Genomic DNA, 21417 nt, shown 5'->3' on the forward strand with positions numbered 1-21417 from the left:
TTTCATTGTATGAATTTAAAAATATATATATGTTGGATATTAATGCTTTATCAGATATATGATCTACAAATATTTTCTCCCATTCAGTAGGTTGCCTTTTCATTTTGTTGATGGTTTCCTTTGCTGTGCAGAACTTTATACTTTGGTGTAGTCCCACTTATTTATTTTTGCTTTTGATGCCTTTGGTTTTGGTGTCAAATCCAAAAAGTCATTGCCACGACTGCTGTGAAGGAGCTTACTGTCTATGTCTTCTTTTAGGAGTTGTTTTTCTTTTTTGAGGGGAGCAGGGGGGCGTGCCATATGGCATGCGGGATCTTAGTTCCTGACCAGGGATTGGACCCGTGCCCCCTGCATTGAGAGTATGGAGTCTTAACCACTGGATCACCAGGAAGGCCCTCTTTTAGGAGTTTTATGGTTTCTGATCTTATGTTCAGGTTTGTTTTTTTTAAATAAATTTATTTTTATTTATTTATTGTTGGCTGTGTTGGGTCTTCGTTGCTGCGTGCGGGCTTTCTCTAGTTGCGGTGAGCGGGGGCTACTCTTTGTTGCAGTGCACGGACTTCTCATTGCGGTGGCTTCTCTTGTTGCGGAGCATGGGCTCTAGGCGTGTGGGCTTCAGTAGTTGTGGCACGTTGGCTCAGTAGTTGTGGCTCACGGACTCTAGAGCACAGGCTCAGTAGTTGTGGAACATGGGCTTAGTTGCTCTGCGGCATGTGGGATCTTCTTGGACCAGGGCTTGAACCCATGTCCCCTGCATTGGCAGGCATATTCTTAACCACTGCGCCACCAGTATGTTCAAGTTTTTAATCCATTTTGAGTTACTTTTTTGTGTATGGTGTAAGATAGTGGTCCAGTTTTATTCTTTTGTGTGTGGTTGTCCAGTTTTCCCAACATCATTTTTGGAGAGACTCTCCTTTCTCCATTGTATATTCTTGGTTCCTTTGTCATAAATTAATCGACCATGTTATGTATGAGTTTATTTCTGGGCTCTCTGTATGTCTATTTTTATGCCAACATCATACTGTTTTGATTACTGTAGCTTTGTAATGTAGTTTGAAATCAGGGAGTATGATGCCTCCTGCTTTGTTCTTCTTTTTCAAGATTGCCCTGGCTATTCAGGGTCTTTTGTGGTTCCATATGAATTTTAGGATATGTAGTTTGTTTTGGCAACTATTTAGAGATCAAGGGGAATTTATTTATATTTAAGATGATTTCCATTCAGAAACTTGCAGTGTATGTGTACTTGAAATTGGACTAAGATGGGTGTTGGAATCTTTATTTTTTTTCCTTTTTACAGTTGTGTCTAAACCAAAGGATTGTATTTTTCCATATGATTTTAAAGAAGGCATTAAGGAAAAGGTAAAGAACTCACTGTTTATTCCTTTTAAATATGAAATATGTATTTGTTTAAAAAGAGAAAAGGAGAATGCTATGGATTAGTAGAAATACGCTATTTTATATGTTAATTTATTAGATCTATTCTTGTTAGATTGGACTATGGCATTAACCCATTAAAAATGTATTAGAAGTTTAAAACTAGAAGTGTTATTTAACAATGTTTAAATGTTTTACTTCCTGGAAATAATGGGATTTGACACTTTATTAATAGATGGGTGGTCTCAAACCCTCCTTCAGATAACTTAATTGGAAGCTTTTCCAAAATTGCATGATCACATGATTAGTGTTTTGGGAAAGTGTTGGGTAAAGCCCACCCCACCCCCACCCCGCTAACTTGAAGGAAGTCAAGAGAAGTTGAGAACGCTGTGGATATTAAAGGTGACATATATTGGGAAGGTTGGTGTGGGCTGGCTATAATTGATCAGTGATCTCTAAACTCCCAGTATACTCCATGAAGAAGTTTTCACGAGTCCTTAATAAAAATGGGGGGGGGGTAGTATAATGTGAGTTTTTCATAAAAGTAAACGTATTCAATATGAAGAATTTTATTTTTGGAAAGTATGTTTTTTATTTTATGAAATGCCTGGGTTGGTAAATGTGTAGGTTTTAAAATTTTTTTTTAAAGTCTTCACTTGCCAAAATTAAAAGTTAGCAACCTTATCAGGTTCCACTTACTTTAAATTGGTTTGAGAAGTCCAGTAGTCTGGGGGTACTATTGGATCAGGCTATTATTTGTGAAGTGCCCTGAATTAGTAAGTAAAATGACCTTGGAAAATTCCATTAGAGTCAAACTGATATTTTTTAAACCTGAGGTAGTTGTAGAAAACATAGCTATCAACTTCATTTTAAGAGTCTTAATAAGAGTGGATCTTTTGAATATCTGATTTATATTGAGTAATCCAAGTGGAAGCCTTTTGTGTGTAGATAGGTTTTATTTAAGACACTTAATTCTTACATGTATGTTTGTTTTTAGTCTAGTTTCTTATTTATGGGTTTTTACACTACTATTTGGGATTAGTTTATACAGTCCTTGGGATCTCTTTATGTGGTAAATACATAAACAACAAAGTCTACCAGGGATTATATAGGAAAGTAAGTAATGTTTTTGATAGGTACTCTGATTCAGGTGCTATAAAATGTGTCCAGATGCACAAGCGTGTCCCTATGGAGGGACGTTTCTGCACTCGATAGTGCTCAGCACTTAAAATTTTGCTTCATTCACATGTTTATTACTTGAATGAGCTCCTCAGAGATTTTGCGCAACTATTACTGTGAAAGCTAGAATCAGGAATTTCATTGCTGCATTTAATTTTGAAATGGATCGTTTCTTTTAACCCTAAGAAATCTTATCTTGCTTGAACAAGGAGCCAAGGTATAGTAGTTGAGAGTAAAGATAAGTGACTGGTATGTTTTTGTCTAACAGAATGTGAAGGTTGAGGTTGCTGCAACAGAAAGAACACTGCTAGGTTTTTTCCTTGCAAAAATTCACAAAATTGATCCTGATATCATTGTGGTGAGTAGATGTTTGACCATATTGTGGGGAAGCTCTTCATTCCATAGTTCTTTTCAGTGTGACTTGATTGGTACTTTTTGAGCAGTGGAGAATCTTTTCAGAGTGAAATAACCCTGTGGACTGGTGGGAATTGCTATACTTTCTCCTAACAGAAAGGAGAAAAAACTCCAACTTACTATAAGATACTTTTTTTTCCCCTCTAATAGAAAAGCAACTCACGAATTACTGTTGAAGTTTAGGATACTCCTGTTATTTATAGTTAGAGAGCAACCCAGAAGTAAGTCAACTCATGTCAACTGTTAATAGCTCCAAAATTTTGGCTTAGTGGCCCAGCAGTATAATGTCACAGGAGTGAATTCCCGTGGTTTGGTGCGTATCCCCAAAGTGTAAGTATTTTAATTTTATGAGCTCAGTGGATCTCTGGCATATTCCTTTGAGAGCTCGTGGCTAGGAGTCTTTTTTTCTCTTGATGACTGAGTATGCTCCTACTAAATAGTAAGAGGTAATAATTCATTGAGTTGTCTTTGCCACAGTTCCGAAGAGTCCTAAAACAACATTTTGCTTTGTGTTTCCTCCAGCCTTCCTTAGTTTGTAGACTCCTATCAAGGAGTTCTTCCTTTTGTCTTTTTTCTGGGTTAATGGACCAATCACATTATTTTGTGCTTTTGGGTTTTTTGGAGGGAAGTAGCATATAAATGCCTATATTTTAAGTGTAACATCAGTAATTTGGTTACATTGAAGCCTTGTGAAAAATGTTTGCCGTATATTTCTGTGTTCGTTTTTGCTCTTGGACACCTCTCTGGAAGATGGTGTAGCCAAAGTACTGCGAGCCTGTAGGTTGTTACCAGTGTCTCTGCACCGGCTTCCCTTATGGTATTTCAGGAGCCATCTTGAAAGTGCTGGGAAGATTCTGTCCACAGTGCCCTCCTGTGGTGCTCTGGCTCAGCACCAGGCCGTCACCCAATCTCCACTAGTAGTCTCTCTCTTGGACCCCAAGGAGATATCTTGGAGTCTAGGGTAGCTGGCCTGCTCTAGGGTGTAAGAGCCAAGACTTTGTGAGAAATCCAAACTGAAAGAAGAGAGAATCCTGACATGGGTTTGAGTCCCTAATCCCAGGCATGATAATTTGGAAATGAGACTTCCTCATGTCCTTTGGGTCTCTTAGTTTAATAGACAAACTTGCCATAAATATATAGTGGTATATATTTTTAATTAAAATTAGTGACAAATATGTTTATTAATTTATTTTAAACTTCATCTAGTTTAACTTACTAGAATAAACATAATTCACATGATGGGAATTATCATTACAGACATGGAAAATTTGGTAATATTTTTGAGATTTTTTTACTCGGGATAGTTTTGTTTCCACGTTTTTAGCAAAGTTCTTATTTGAAGTATGGAGTGATAGTATATGTTTATTTAGTTGCACATTGATTAAGAGTCTAAATCAGTAGTGTTTGAACTCAGTTCTTTAGGAAGAAACTAGATGCACTTCCTCCGTTTTCTAGAGATGTCTATGTAAACTGTCACGCAACATAGCTGGGTTCTTGGTTTTTAAGGAAGTAAGAAGAAATTGTTTGAATACAGCTTTTACTGATCACCTAAAAAGTATGGGACATTAAAATTTGCATGAGACTGTGAAGCATGAGTTGCAAATTAAAAGACATCATATGAACCTTGCATCAATTAGGATAAAATAAAGTTTATTCCAGCAATCTGCTTAGCAGCCTTGTTAATGTCAAGGCTAATGAATGCTTCTGATGAATAAATTCCTGAAGAAGAAAGGACCCCAATCGGAGGTAGGCTCATGAGGCCTTCAATTAGAGACCAGAAAAAGAAAGGGCAAAGAAATTCTATGCATATGAAGATAAATCCTCTAATTTGCGTTTCTTATAATGTTATTGGCTGCCTTCTTTTTCTCACTAGGGTCATAATATTTATGGGTTTGAACTGGAAGTGCTACTTCAGAGAATTAATGTGTGCAAAGTTCCTTACTGGTCCAAGATAGGTCGGCTGAAGCGATCCAACATGCCAAAGCTTGGGGTAATAATAATTTTCAAAATCTTAACTTCTCTATTTGGTTTCTTTATATGAAGTAGCTACCAGGGAGTACCCTGTGCTTCTTTGACTAGGAATCTGTTGCTTTATGATAGGGCATTTTAACTTTGGCACTAAACACCTTTTCCTTTGAATTCAGCATTTTATTGGTAAAAACCACTGGTAGTTTTTTTTTTTAAACATCTTTATTGGAGTATAATTGCTTTACAATGGTGTGTTAGTTTCTGCTTTATGACAAAGTGAATCAGTTATACATATACATATGTTCCCAAAAATCTTCCCTCTTAGGTCCCCCTCCCTCCCACCCTCCGTATCCCACCCCTCTAGGTGGTCACAAAGCACCGAGCTGATCTCCCTGTGCTATGCGGCTGCTTCCCACTAGCTAGCTATTTTACGTTTGGTAGTGTATGTATGTCCATGCCACTCTCTCACTTTGTCACAGCTTACCCTTCCCCCTCCCCATATCCTCAAGTCCATTCTCTAGTAGGTCTGTGTCTTTATTCCCGTCTTACCCCTAGGTTCTTCATGACCTTTTTTTTTTTCTTAAGTTCCATATATATATGTTAGCATATGGTATTTGTTTTTCTCTTTCTGAGTTACTTCATTCTGTATGACAGACTCTAGGTCCATCCACCTCACTACAAATAACTCAATTTCGTTTCTTTTTATGGCTGAGTAATATTCCATTGTATATATGTGCCACATCTTCTTTATCCATTCATCCAATGATGGACACTTAGGTTACTTCCATGTCCTGGCTATTGTAAATAGAGCTGCAGTGAACATTTTGGTACATGACTCTTTTTGAATTATGGTTTTCTCAGGGTATATGCCCAGTAGTGGGATTGCTGGGTCATATGGTAGTTCTATTTGTAGTTTTTTAAGGAACCTGATACAAATATGTGGAGAGATATACCATGTTCTTGGATTGGAAGAATCAACATTGTGAAAATGACTCTACTACCCAAAGCAATCTACAGATTCAATACAATCCCTATCAAACTACCACTGGCATTTTTCACAGAACTAGAACAAAAAATTTCACAATTTGTATGGAAACACAAAAGACCCCGAATAGCCAAAGCAATCTTGAGAATGAAAAATGGAGCTGGAGGGGGCTTCCCTGGTGGCGCAGTGGTTGAGAGTCCGCCTGCCGATAAAGGGGACACGGGTTTGTGCCCTGGTCCGGGAAGATCCCACATGCCACAGAGCAGCTGGGCCCATGAGCCATGGCCGCTGAGCCTGCACGTCTGGAGCCTGTGCTCCGCAACGGGAGAGGCCGCAACAGTGAGAGGCCCGCGTACCGCCAAAAAAAGGAGCTGGAGGAATCAGGCTTCCTGACTTCAGACTATACTACAAACCTACAGTAATCAAGTCAGTATGGTACTGGCACAAAAAGAAATATAGATCAATGGAACACGATAGAAAGCCCAGAGATAAACCCGCGCACATATGGTCACCTTATCTTTGATAAAGGAGGCAAGAATATACATTGGAGAAAAGACAGCCTCTTCAGTAAGTGGTGCTGGGAAAACTGGACAGCTACATGTAAAAGTATGAGATTAGATCACTCCCTAACACCATACACAAAAATTAGCTCAAAATGGATTAAAGACCTAAATGTAAGGCCAGAAACTATCAAACTCTTAGAGGAAACATAGGCAGAACACTCTATGACATAAATCACAGCAAGATCCTTTTTGACCCTCCTCCTAGAGAAATGGAAATAAAAACAAAAATAAACAAATGGGACCTAATGAAACTTCAAAGCTTTTGCACAGCAAAGGAAACCATAAACAAGACCAAAAGACAACCCTCAGAATGGGAGACAATATTCGCAAATGAAGCAACTGACAAAGGATTAATCTCCAAAATTTACAAGCAGCTCATGCAGCTCAATAACAAAAACAACCCAATCCAGAAATGGGCAGAAGACCTAAATAGACATTTCTCCAAAGAAGATATACAGATTGCCAACAAACACATGAAAGAACGCTCAACATGATCAATCATTAGAGAAATGCAAATCAAAACTACCATGAGATATCATCTCACACCAGTCAGAATGGCCATCATCAGAAAAATCTAGAAACAATAAATGCTGGAGAGGGTGTGGAGAAAAGGGAACCCTCTTACACTGCTGGTGGGAATGTGAATTGGTACAGCCACTATGGAGAACAGTATGGAGGTTCCTTAAAAAACCACTGGTAGTTTTAAAAATCAGCTCTTAGAATCAAGAGACAGCACATGTTTGTTAGCTCCGCTTGGGCATCCCTAAGAGCAGAGTTGCGGGTTCTTGTTAAGGAAGGAGATTGGAAGGAGGAACGGGGGTTGGGGGAGGGGAGCAGGCACTGAGTATGTGAGAAGACAACGGGCAGCATGCCTTCTGTGTTCGTTCTCTCTCACAGTAGCTCCAGGTTTATTGCACATTCTCACAGGGGTGGCAGAACTTGTTCAAGATCTTAGAGCTAGTAAAGGGAAGAACTAAAATTTTGAATCCAGGCCCCGTGTGACTCTTATAAAGCTTGTCACTTCTCATTCTACCTGCTTGCTTCACTGAAGGGAGGTTGGGTGGTTTTGGATGAAGCACCTTCATTTCCTAAACCTGACAGTGCTCAGCGCTTGAAATCTTATTTTAGTCAAAGCCTTATCAGTAGAACGGCATGCTGCCTCATCAGAGAACTTAGGACTCTACCGTTATAATGCTCTCCAGAGGATTCTGCTGCCACAGTTTGGAGTTGGGAGCCAGTGCTCTTGCTTCTTTTCCTATTCATATCTTTATGGCGATAGAGTTGTTATAAACACTTCATCCAAACACTTGCTTTGCTAACTCCTTACCCCCTTCAGGGTTCTTTATATGGCATCTTCTCAGTGAGGTCTGCACGATCACCCTATTTAAGATGTAGTCCCCCCAAATTCCTTTTTCCCCTCACCCTGTTCTATTTTCTCTTTTCCGTGTACTTAATGACCTCCTAAAACTATATAATTTTTTTTTATTGTATATTTCAATTGAGACCAGGAATCTTTTCTATTTTGCTCACCGCTATATCCCTATATTCCAAGTGCCTGGAGCAGTGTCAGATACGTAGTCAGTGTTCAAAAATATTTGATTGATGGCTGAATGAATGCATGAATGGAACAATGAGAGTTTCATCATTGTAATTTTGGGACTAGCCTCAAAGCAAGTTAGAATGAAATGTTCTCAGTATCTGTTCTTCCATGGGATTTGCTTTTTTTCCTCCCCTTGTAGGGCAGGAGTGGATTTGGTGAAAGAAATGCTACCTGTGGCCGAATGATCTGTGATGTGGAAATTTCAGCAAAGGAATTGATTCGTTGTAAAAGCTACCATTTGTCTGAACTTGTTCAACAGATTCTGAAAACTGAAAGGGTTGTAATCCCAATGGAAAATGTACGAAATATGTACAGGTATGATCATGGATGCTTCAGAATTTGTCTGTCTTGAAATTAACAACAGCAAGACACCAGAATCATCCTTAGGCTGGAGAGACAGGAGCCTGTGGTGTTATGAAGGGGGAGATTGTCTGTCTTCATGTCAGACTCACCATCTCCATTACTTGAGTAATTTGAATTATTTTGCTTTTTGAATTATTCTAATTTTATCATAATATCTCCCTCATTTAACACCATCTTGATGCTTCCTGAGAGCAGTTTGGAAGTTGATGTGATATTTAGGTTTCTGCCCTTAATTCATTAATTCAGAAATTGATGCAAATATTTTAGAAATATAAAATCTGAGAAGTCATTCAAATATTTGGAGATATTGCTGATTATTTCTTTTTTCCAGCCTTGTTGAGGTCAAATTGACAAATAAAAAGTGTATTTTATTTAAGGTACAACTTGATGTTTGATATACATTGTGAAATAATCCTCACAGTCAAGCTAATTAACCTATTCATCACCTCACACGATCACTATTTTTTTCTTTTCTTTCCTTTTTTTTTTTGTGGTGAGGACACTTTAGATTTATCCCTCTTAGGAGATTTCAAGTATACGATACATTATTGTTAACTGTAGCCACATTGCTGTACATTAGATTTCCAGAACTTACTCATTTTGCGTAACAAACTTTGTGCTTGATGATCTCTTAAAATTTCTCCTACCCCTCTGGCCACTCCTCGTTCTTTTCTGCCTGTTCCTCCCAAGTCCTCAGACTGCTTCTCTTTCTGACTGCACTCCCTCCCTGGTTGATCTCGTTGAGTCGCAGGAATTTCAATACCACATGGGTGCTGATGCCTCCCGCCAGCATATCTTCAGTTTAGACCTCTCTTCCCTGAATTCCAGACTCATATCTCCACCTGCCTGTTCTACTTAATGTCTGACATTAACCTCCAACTCAGCTTGTTCCAAAACTGAGCTCCTGACCTCCTCTAGGTTCCTCTTATTTTTCCAGTATCGCTGGAAACCTCCAAAGTCATCCTCAGCCCAGAACCTCTGAGGCATCTATGATTCCTCTCTCTGACATCTTATGTTCCATGCATCGGGAAATCCTGTCAGCTCCATCTTCAAAATATGTCTTTATCTGACCACTTCTTTTCCCCTCCGTTGGACCCACCCTGGTCTAAGCCACCAAACTCTTTCTCTTGGGTCACTGGGTCTTTCTTTTTTTTTTTTTTTTTTTTGGCGGTACGTGGGCCTCTCACTGTTGTGGCCTCTCCCGTTGCGGAGCACAGACTCCGGACGTGCAGGCTCAGCGGCCATGGCTCACGGGCCCAGCCGCTCCGCGGCACGTGGGATCCTCCCGGACCGGGGCACGAACCCGTGTCCCCTGCATCGGCAGGCAGACTCCCAACCCCTGTGCCACCAGGGAAGCCCTGGGTCTTTCTTATATTAGCCTCCTCACTGGTCTCCTTGCTTTTGCCCTTGACTCCTTGCTGTCTGTTCTCAACCCAGGAACCAGAGTCACCGTGCTAAAGTTAGATATGGCACTCTGCTTACAGTCTCCTAGTGACTTTCTGTTTCGTGCAGAGTAGAAACCAAAGTACTTATTTCGATTTACAAGGTCCTATACAATGGGTCTCTCTGCCGTTAGCTCTGTCCTTCTACTCTTCTCCATCATTCTCTCTGTTGCAGCCATTGGCCTCCTTCTTGGTACTAGAACTGCCAGATTTATGCTCAGCTCAGGGCCTTTGAATGTGCTGTTCTGTCTGCCTGGAATGTTCTCTCAGAGATAACCCATCCACAAGGATTGCTCTCTCACCTCCTGCAAGTTTTTGTTCTCAGTGAACTCTTTCTCAGTTCCCTAACTAAAATTTGTCTCTGCTCCTGACACTTAATATTCCCTTTGCTTCTTAGTTTTTCTTCTTAATGCTTAGTGTTATATAACATATCACATATTAAATTTTTAATTTATATTCTGTCTCCCCCATGAGGACGGGAATTTTTGTCTGTTTTGGTCACAGCCAGCATCTAGAACAATGCTTGGCACGGAGTGGGTATGTAATACGTATTTAATGGATGGATGAATGAAAAAATTTAGGGAGTTTTCAGGTTGTATCTTTGTGGGATTTTTTTGTGTGTTTTAGAGAAGGGCATTGATTGGGACCAATGGTATGAATGAATTCCTAATTTCATACTGACCTTATTTTAAATTGTTTCCAAAGCTGCGGTGCCGTTGCTCTGAAGTTAACTTATACCAAAAATTTTTTGTGATAGTTTATGAAGTTTTGATTATAATCATTGTTTCTTTTAATTACTTGATTCTGTTTCATTCTTTCTTTTCTGTACAGTGACTCTTCTCGTCTGTTGTACCTGTTGGAACACATCTGGAAAGATGCCAGGTTCATTTTGCAGATCATGTGTGAGCTAAATGTTCTTCCATTAGCATTGCAGATCACTAACATCGCTGGGAACATTATGGTAAATTTAACATAGAAAGGGGGAAAAAGCATTTCCTGTTGGATCCAGTGTTTTCTGGGGGTAGTTGTTATATGATAATGAGTCTAAATGCATGCTTATAAAATGAGTAACCTGTATTCTGAAAGCTGGGCTTCTTTTGTAAAATGAAGAACTGCTTGGGAGAAGGGGAGGAAAGCCAGGTGCAGTATGTTGAAATTTGGACGAACATAAGGACCATCTCTGACATCTGGATGTGTCTGATTTGTGGAATGGTCCATTTGGAAGTAAAGAAATAGCGCAAGTTGTCAGTATTTTAAGCTCTTTGTCTCATTTTAACCATAGTGCTTAAAGAAACTGCTAGAAATAATTTAGCACCTTTTTTTTTTTAAGCAGCCCTTGTTATGATGAGTGATTTTTGAAGGAGGTGCTATGATTAAATCTGCCAACTCGAAGTTGCTTTTGTTTATTCTGGTTTTGAGCTCAAGTTTTTTAAAAAAACTTCTGTTTAATAGTCTAGGACGCTGATGGGTGGACGATCCGAGCGTAATGAGTTCTTGTTGCTTCATGCATTTTATGAAAACAACTATATTGTGCCTGACAAGCAGATTTTCAGAAAGCCTCAGCAAAAACCGGTGGGTCCAAAATTGTATAGTGTTTTGCTTTTTCTTATCCCCCCCTTTTATTATCTAGATAGCTGTTTTTTGGGTTTTTTTTTGCTGTGATAGTATCTGCTCCCCAAATAATTAATTCCCTGTATACTCTAGAAACTGTGTCACATTTGTTTTGTTGTTTTGTGTGGTCATTTCCTTCTTTACATTTCTGTATACAGATAAAAATTATTTGTGAAATAAGAAATTCTTTGAGGGAGGCATTAGGCCTCTCTGATAGGTGGCCATACCTGGAAAGCGTTTTGCCTCGTTAGCCCTACCCAAACTTAGATGCAAGTTGAACCATTTATTTCCTTGAACCCATAAGCCTTTATTTTTGTGTTGCATTGTTTCATTTTTATATTCTAGTAGGATTAAGGTCACTACAATCAGGTTTCTGAAGTGGCCTCCATCGCATTGGAAGTAAAACTTAGCTACTGTTTTATCAGCACTGATAGTAATTGATTCAGAATGGGAGTCTAATGTTAAAATGACCCAGGTTCTTATATTTGCTTGTTTTATGCACATTATCAAAATTAGTAAAGGAAGTATTAACTTATAGGAGTTTGACATCTGCTGAGGTATTGAATGTTGGCTATTAGTAAACTACTTGGGAAAGAATTTTCACTATATGGATGTACTTATTTTAAGGTGTCCATATTAATAATGAGAATAATGATAATATCTATATAAAATATTTTGTTTTTACATCATGAATGTTAGAGTAATGAATTTAAGAGGACTCTTAGAATCTCAAATTTTACATAATATGAATAGTTGAATTTTTAGTGTCCATTGATTTTATTTTATTTATTTATCTTTTTAAATTAATTTATGTGTTTATTATTGGCTGCGTTGGGTCTTTGTTGCTGCACGCGGGCTTTCTCTAGTTGCGGTGAGCAGGAGCTACTCTTCATTGTGGTGCACGGGCTTCTCATTGCGGTGGCTTATATTATTGCAGAGCACGGGCTCTAGATGTGCAAGCTTCAGTAGTTGTGGTGCGTGGGCTTCTGTACTTGTGGCTCACGGGCTCTAGAGCGCAGGCCTGGAAGTTGTGGTGCACAGGCTTAGTTGCTCCATGGCATGTGGGATCTTCCTGGACCAGGGCTCGAGCCCGTGTCCCCTGCATTGGCAGGCGGATTCTGTTCTTAACCACTGCACCACCAGGGAAGCCCTGTCCATTGATTTTAAAATGTGAAGTTCTGTGAATTCAGAAATATTTTAAAGTAGAATTTGCATACTTATCAACTCAGATATAGTGTTTGTTTCGGTAACTACCATGCTTGGCATTCATTAGGATTTATGAAAATATTACAATAACTGTCTTTCCTCAGAGGTAGGACCACTAACTAAAAGTAATGTTAGATAGAATGTTAAATAGAACTGTGTACTGCAGTTGGAAAGGTGGGGGGGGGGATCATAAACCTTCTAAATTGGTCCATTAGTTGCTGGCTGGTGAAGTTATCTTTCCATTTGATATTAGGGAGATGAAGATGAAGACATTGATGGAGATACCAATAAATACAAAAAAGGACGTAAGAAGGCAGCTTATTCTGGAGGCTTGGTATTGGACCCCAAAGTTGGTAAGGCAACGCAGTGGCTCGGTTTGCCCCTGATGCTAAGGAACTTAATGCAGAGCCAGGCTTGAGAAACGAGAAGGCCTGAGTTATGTTTTGTAGGTTAGCAAATAGGTTTCATAATGACCTTATTTTCTCATGTTCATGCGAAAATCTTGTTTGCCAGTCTAACATCGAATTAATGTGAATCTTTTGTGGGTTTTTTTTTGCTGTATTCCAAGAAAGCTTTATTTATGGACATAGAAATTTTAATTTTGTATAATTTTCACATATCATTGAAATAGTCTTTTAAAATTTTTTTCGACCATTTAAAGATATAAACACTGTTCTTAGCTCATGAGTGGTACAAAAAGGGGGTAGGTTGGAGGATTTGCTCTGTGCAGTTTGCCAACCTATTTGTCCTGTGGTAGGAGCGCCTCTGTCTCCTCCCATCTACTCTTGGGCTCCGCCTCTGCCCAGCGTGTGAGGGCCAGTGCCATCGGACAGCAAAGTTAAAGTACAGGCAGTAACTACCAAATTGAACTTTAACAAGAGAATAATTGTTTCCTGTAATCATGAATGGCAAATAAGATGTTTTGTGGTAAACAGAGCTAGAAAAGATTAAAAAAATTTTTTTAAATCATCTTAACCATTTTTAAGTGTAGTTGAGTAGTGTTGTTAACTGTATTCACATTGTTGTGCAGGAATGAATGTCAATTTTATCAAGTAACTTGAACTCTTGAGTAGGAGACATTTTTGACAAAAATGATTTTATTGTGAGTTGTAATGAGACAGATCACTCATCCTTTGGTGTTAGATAGATCTGGCCTTGAATTCTGGCTCTGTGCTTGGGCTGCCTGTTTTAGCCTGCGTATGCCTCAGTTTCCTCTTCTTTAAAATGATGGCAAGAAAAATACCACACAGAGATTTAAGGAATAATAGTACCAGACACAGAGTAAGCTATCAATATATGCTTGCTGTTGTTATTATTGTCTTAATTGTGGACATTTATTTTTATTCAGTTTCTTCTCAAGGTGAAGATAACTCTTTGTAAATGTCCTAGAGAAATATAGTAGCTTTCTGTTCACCCTTTGCAAGTGAAAAGGGTGGATCGTTCCACTGCTGACATTTATGTGTACATCTCTTGTCTCATCTTAGCAGTTTGTGTACAGGTAAATGGGCTGCCTGTTTTTATTCCCTGCAGGTGTGATTGTAAAAAAAAGTATAACCACTCACTGGTATAGCTCATGAAACATTTGGGGAGTGGGGGTGTGGAGGGTAGGTGGGAAGGAATGCTTTCTTGAAGGAGAATTTAACAGCATTTTTTGGAAATGGACATGGTACTTGTCTAAAGTAATTGATATGGGAAGGTGTTTGCCTATAATAGTGGCATACTTTGGCGACTGCTGGGATTTCAAGGCGAGACAGTGTCTCTTCTTTCCTTTTCTTTTGTGACCTGACTCTTCACTCTAATCCAAGTCATTTTTACAGAGTGGTAGTTGACTCCTTTTTTCCTTTTGTGTACCTCACAGCTCTGGATAGTATATCGTTTCATAATATGTTACTTCTAATATGGCGTTTTGCCAAATCTACTTTTTTAAAAGACGTTTTGTAACGGGGCTTTTTTCTTGCAGGTTTTTATGATAAGTTCATTTTGCTTCTGGACTTCAACAGTTTGTATCCTTCCATCATTCAGGAATTCAACATTTGTTTTACAACAGTGCAAAGAGTTGCTTCAGAGGCACAGAAAGTTACAGAGGTTTGTATTCAACTGGGAACTCTGGATATTGAGATTAAAAGTAGTGCTTATAGAAGGAAGATAACCAAAGGGCTCAGTGTTCTAGTTTTTCCTCATAAAAGATAACACTATATCCTTTTTTAGTGGTCAAAAAAGTGGTGAGGGTTGGGTAGAAGGAGACTCAGACTGGTTCTGTGTCTTTTATCTAACAGCTTTATTGAGATGTAACTCATGTACTCTGCAATTCACCCATCTAAAGTGTGCAATTTAATGGCTGGTAGTTTATTTGCAGAGTTTGCAAACCTCATTACAATCAATTTTAGGACATTTTCATTATTCCCCAAAGATACCCTATCCCTTTTAGCTGTAACCTCCCTCAATCCCTTCATCCCTTCCAGATCTAGGCAACCACTAATCCTTCTGCCTCTAGATTTGTGTATTTTTGTACATTTCATATAAATGGAGTCATATGTGACCTTTTGTGTCTGGCTTATTTCATTTAGCATGTTGTTTTCAAGATTCATTCGTGTTGTAGTATGTATTAGTACTTCATTCCTTTTTATTGCTGAATATTCCATTGTAGGGATATATCTCACATTTTGTTTATTTTAAAATCAGATTGTTAATTTATGCAAAAATGCCTGCTGGGATTTTGATAGGATTGTATCAGATCTGTGGATCAGTTTGGGGAATATTGCCATCTTAACACTGTTAAGTCTTCCAGTCCATGAAAATCGAGTCTTTCCATTTATTTAGGTCTTTAATGTGTTTCAAATATGTTTTCTAGTTTTCAATGTACAAGTCTTGCATTTCTTTTATTAAATTAATTCCTAAATATTTCATTATTTTTGGTGCTATTGCAAATGGAATTGTTTTCTTAATTTCATTTTTGGATTGTTCATTGCAAGTGTATAGAAATATGACTGATTTTTTGTATATTGATCTTGTATCCTGCAACTTTGCTGAACTCATTTACTAGTTGTAATAGTTTGTGATTTCTTAGGATTTTCTATATACAGGATCATGTTGTCTGTGAACAGAGATAGTTTTATTTCTTTCTTTTCAATCTGGATGCCTTATATTTCTTTTTCTTGCTTAACTGCCCTGGCTAGAACCTCCAGTACAGTTGAATAGAAGTGGCAAGAGTAGACACCCTTGTCTTGTTCCTGACATTAGGGGAAAGCATCTAGTCTTTCACCAGTAAATATGATGTTAACTGTGGGTTTTCCATAGCTGGCCTTTATCAGTATGAGGCCATATCAGTATATCATCAGTATCAGTATTTTGTTGAGTGTTTTTTTTTATCATGAAAGAGTTTTGGATTCTGTCAGCTACTGTTTCTGCGTCTATTGACTGTACGGTTTTTGTTCTTTATTCTTTTAATAGGATGTGTTATATTGATTGTAGAGCCATACTGTGTCCCTGACATAAATCCCATTTGGCTTTGGTAGATAATGCTTTTTATATATCACTGGATTTGATGCGCTAGTATTTTGTTGAAGAGTTTCTTTCTGTATTCATAAGGGCTATTGGTGTGTAAGCTGTCTTTTCTTTCTCTTAAATTAATTTATTTTTAATTTTGGCTGCATTGGGTCTTCATTGCTGTGTGCGGGCTTTCTCTAGTTGCAGCGAGCGGGGGCTACTCTTTGTTGTGGTGCATGGGCTTCTCATTGCAGTGGCTTCTCTTGTGGCAGATCATGGGCTATAGACACGTGAGCTTCAGTAGTTGTGGCTTGCAGGCTCTAGAGCGGGGAGGCTCAGTAGTTGTGGCACACGGGCTTAGTTGCTCTGCGGCATGTGGGATGTTCCCGGACCAGGGCTCGAACCAGTGTCTCCTGCATTGACAGGCGGATTCTTAACCACTGCGCCACCAGGGAAGTCCTCTAGTTGTCTTTTCTTGTTATGTTTTTGTCTGGTTTTGGTCTTAGGATAATACTGGCTTCATAGAATGAGTTGGGAAGTATTCCCTCCTTTTCTGTTTCTTGGGGAGAGTTCGTGAGGGATTCACTTTAATTCTTTAACTTTTGCTGGTGAAATTATCTGGTCTTAGACTTTACTTTTTTTGATTGCTAATTCAGTCTCTTGTTACAGGTTTATTCAGATTTTCTATTTCTCCTTTGGTCACTTTTGGTAGAGTCTATATTTTTCTAGGAATTTGTCCATTTTGTGTAGGTTATCTAATTTGTTGGCATAAAATTGTAAATAGTATTCCTTTTTAGTCACTGTTATTTCTTTAAGGTCAGTAGTGATGGTCCCCCCTTTTATTCCTGATTTTAGTAATTTGAGTCATCTTTTTTCTTTGGCAGTATAGCTAAATGTTTATCAATTTTGTTGATTTTTTTTTTTTTTGGCTGCGCCAGCATGTGGGATCTTAGTTCCCTGACCAGGGATCAAACCTGCGTCCCCTGCAGTGGAAGCGTGGGGTCTTAACCACTGGGCCACCAGGGAATTCCCATAAATTGTGTGGTTTTGTTTTTTTAAAGGTCAATTCCCTGGGTTCTAACCAAATTTTATTGTTCTTATTTGTCACGGCATGTGGGATCTTAGTTCCCCGACCAGGAATCGAACCCACGCCCCCGCACTGGAAGCGTGGATTCTTAACACCTGGATTGCCAGAGAAGTCCACTGTTGATCTTTTCAAAGAAGCAACTTTGGTTTCCTTGGTTTTTCTCTATTGCTTTTCTGTTCTCTATTTCATTTATTTCTGTGATAATTTTTATTACTTCCTTTTGGTTTCTTTGGTTTGGTTTGCCCTTCTTTTTCTAGTTTCTTATGGTGGAAGGTTAGGTTATTGATTTGAGGTCTTCTCTTTTAATTTAGATATTTACAACTGTAAATTTCCCTTATAAGCAGTGCTTTAGCTTCATCCTGTAAGTTGTGATATGTCACACTTGGCCTTTTTATAGTCAATCCCCTCTTCCATCAGTCAGTCACTGATCTGACTTCTATTACCATAGCTTAATTTTGCCTGTTTGAGAACTTCATATTAATGGAGTAATACAGTATGTACTCTTTTTTTTAATTAATTTATTTTATTTTATTTATTTTTTACTGTGTTGGGTCTTTGTTGCTGCGAACGAGTTTTTCTCTAGTTGCGGCGAGCAGGGGCTACTCTTCGTCGTGGTGCGTGGGCTTCTCATTGCGGTGGCTTCTCTTGTTGTGGAGCATGGGCTCTAGGTGCACAGGCTTCAGTAGTTGTGGCTCGTGGGCTCTAGAGCACAGGCTCAGTAGTTGTGGCTCACGGGCTTAGTTGCTCCACGGCATGTGGGATCTTCCCCAACCAGGGCTCGAACCCATGTCCCCTGCATTGGCAGGTGGATTCTTAACCACTGCGCCACCAGGGAAGCCCTGTACTGTTTTGTATCTGGCTTTTTTGGTTCAATGTAATGTTTTTGAGATTAATCCATGTTATTGCAGTATTAGTAGTTCTTTCATTTTTACTGTTAAGAAGTATTTCACCCTTACCTGTTCCCCTGAGATGAGCATATGGCTTGTTTTCAGTTTGGGGCTGTTATTAATAAAACTGCTGTGAACATTCTTGTACAGATCTTTTTGTGGATGTGTGCTTTCATTTTGGGGGGGTGGGTAACTACCTAGGGAGGGAATTTGCTGGGTTGCATGGGCAGTATATGTTTAACTTGATAAGAAACTGTCAAATTGTTTTCCTAAGTGGTTATACCATTTTGCACTCTTACCAGCCATGTATGTGAATTGTTCCCCTTCTACTCCAAACACTTGCTATTTTCAGCCTTTTAAATTTTGGCTATGAAAGCATTTCTTAATGATTCTACTCATTAAACATCCTCTTCAAAAGGATCTTTTTGAATTATCTCACATGGATTTTAACTAGTGATCATTCAGTCAACAGTTTTATGTAGGGCTTAATAACTTAATGTGTGGTTCTTCGTATATAAAGCTTATACAATTGATTGTCATTAGGGAATTTGATTAGATTTGGTTCTCCAGCAGTAAAAGATGTAAATTAACCTATTATCTCTGTATGTTTTTCTCTGCTTCTTTGTACATGGGGCAGAAGACGTCTGTTTGCCCTCTAGCTCCTGAATTTACATGTCTTTTGGTTCCAGCCACATGCTTGGGGGCTGTTTTTCAGTCCCAATTCCATATTCCCAGAAGAGAGAATCTTAGAGGCTTGCCTAAGTTGTTGAACACACTCATCCATCAGCCATGACCACAGGAGTGTGTTCACCCAGTACAAATACGTCTGCTGAGGATGGGCCCTTCTGTGGGACTAGAGGATAATTTTACAGAGTAGGTATTGAGTAGACATCCCCACAAGGTAGTGAATACATTCGGTTAATAATATTCTTTGGGCTTTGTCCTGCTGCTGTGTCAGTATTAGGATGATTATCATTATCCAGCGCCAACCCCCCCCCACCAACCCTGCCTCCCGCCACCAGTTTGTTTATTTGAGCTTTCCAGTTTGGATTTTGGATATGAAAACATTTCAGAGTTGGAAGGGACCTTAGAGGTCATCTAAAAAATACTATACATGTAGCAGTTTATGGGTTCCATATCATTTTCCTGTGCAGTGCCTCAAGTCTTGAGAACAGCTAGTGCTGGTGGAGCCAGGCCTGGACTGTAAATTTCCTGACTCCAGATCCTTTCCGTTTACTTTTTATTGCACCTCCATAGTTGCTGTAAATAAATTGGAATGTGTACCAAGATCTCTTTAATAGGTTTGCTGTCATCATCTGCTCTATTGGAAAACAATAATAGTCCCTGTTACTATTGTGAGATTGTTCATTTGAAGTTATTGATCTTTATAAAATCAGACACTTTGTAAAGACTGGGTTATCAAATGGCATTGACTTGACATACTTTAAGCCAAGAGGTTTATTTTTAATTTTGAACCTTTGAAAGGGCAAATGTGCCTGGCTTTTCGTGGCAGCCTGTTAATTGAATTAATGGAGCCTTGAGAAAAATGGTCTAATGCTTTCCCTGCATTTTCCTGCTGTAAATTTTAATATAAGAAGACTGCTGGTTGCTTTCTTAAAATGTTGCTGTTTTACTGATTGCAAAGCAATTTGTAGACAAAAGGTACTACATAAATACTAAGAAGTATACATGTATTAATTTTTAGAAATGTCGTGGCCTATTAAAATATGGGCTCCAAATTCCTAAAAGAAACCTGCTGATTTAGGATTTATTTTTATTTTATTTTTTTAAAATACTCTGACTTCACTCATCAATTACATTTTTTTAATTAATTAATTTATTTATTTTTGGCTGTGTTGGGTCTTTGTTTCTGTGCGAGGGCTTTCTCTAGTTGCGGCAAGTGGGGGCCACTATTCGTCGCAGTGCGCCGGCCTCTCACTATCGCGGCCTCTCGTTGCGGAGCACAGGCTCCAGACGCGCAGTCTCAGCAGTTGTGGCTCACGGGCCCAGCCGCTCCGCGGCACGTGGGATCCTCCCAGACCAGGGCACGAACCCGTGTCCCCTGCATCGGCAGGCAGACTCCCAACCATTGCGCCACCAGGGAGGCCCCTAGTATTTATATTTTTATCTTTCAGTCTAAAACATTTACAATAATTGCTATGATTCCCCATAGTTTAAAAAAATTTTATAGCATTTTGTTTGCTAGTACACAGGACTTAACAGTAGTTTAGCTGCTTTTTTATCTTTTTTTAAATTTTAGAGATATCTCTTAGTGTTTTTATTTATTTATTCATAAATTTATTTATTTTATTTTTGGCTGTGTTGGGGCTTCGTTGCTGCGCACGGGCTTTTCTCTGGTTGCAGCAAGTGGGGGCTTCTCTTGTTGTGGAACACAGGCTCTAGGCACGCAGGCTTCAATAGTTGTGGCGCACGGGCTTAGTTGCTTTGCCCGTGCACATGTGGGATCTTCCCGGACCAGGGCTCGAACCCGTGTCCCCTGCATTGGCAGGTGGATTCTTAATCACTGTGCCACCAGGGAAGCCCAGTGTTTTTATTTTAAGAACAATTTCCCCAAACATATTGCTCCCCAATCTTGTTGAAGGGAGGAAAGGAGCATGTGTAAAAATTCATCTCTTTAAATGATACCTACATTTGTCAATAACTAGATGGGGGAGGTACTGGGAATGATGGGCTGAGAGAATTGGAGGAGAAGAGGGCAATGTTGAGTTGTTCTGCAGCCCTCTCAGCTTTTTCTTCTACCACCCACACTTTGTTGACCTTTACTTAGACAAGAAAGTAGCTTTTCAAGATGTGATCACGGGGTCAGCTCCCACAGTGTATGATTTTGGGAATTCATTTCATGAAATTTTGATTTGTCTGAAATTTTCATTGTGTGTTCATCAGGATGGAGAACAAGAACAGATCCCGGAGCTGCCAGATCCAAGCCTGGAAATGGGCATTTTGCCCAGAGAGATCCGGAAACTGGTAGAGCGGAGAAGACAAGTCAAACAACTAATGAAACAGCAAGATTTAAATCCAGACCTTGTCCTTCAGGTATCTCTTTCCACTCAGCAACCTCTGAGTGACAGTCTCACCTTTGAAAATTTGATTATCTAGGAGTGATTTAAACTTGATGCTGTGGGCAAATGCATGTGCTTATTTTAAGTTGGTGGGTAGGAAACCATTCAAAAACACTGTATGCCTCAAAATACAAGGCACGTCCATCTGCAGAACTGTATCTGAGCAACATCC

At 39.1% G+C, this 21417-nt stretch overlaps 1 protein-coding gene across 1 annotated transcript in view; it reads left to right on the plus strand.

The window, feature by feature from the left end:
* Window positions 1–21417, plus strand: part of POLA1 (DNA polymerase alpha 1, catalytic subunit) — a 303995-nt gene that overhangs the window by 45280 nt on the left and 237298 nt on the right. Inside the window, exons 17-25 of the mRNA XM_082864756.1 lie at window positions 1298–1359; window positions 2822–2911; window positions 4841–4957; window positions 8223–8398; window positions 10720–10849; window positions 11341–11460; window positions 12959–13058; window positions 14666–14790; window positions 21070–21219. Coding sequence (XP_082720882.1) covers window positions 1298–1359; window positions 2822–2911; window positions 4841–4957; window positions 8223–8398; window positions 10720–10849; window positions 11341–11460; window positions 12959–13058; window positions 14666–14790; window positions 21070–21219 — 1070 coding nt within the window. The remainder of the gene's footprint in view (window positions 1–1297; window positions 1360–2821; window positions 2912–4840; window positions 4958–8222; window positions 8399–10719; window positions 10850–11340; window positions 11461–12958; window positions 13059–14665; window positions 14791–21069; window positions 21220–21417) is intronic.

This window comes from Leucopleurus acutus, assembly GCF_964270905.1.
Source record: "Leucopleurus acutus genome assembly, chromosome: X".
Taxonomy (NCBI): domain Eukaryota; kingdom Metazoa; phylum Chordata; class Mammalia; order Artiodactyla; family Delphinidae; genus Leucopleurus; species Leucopleurus acutus.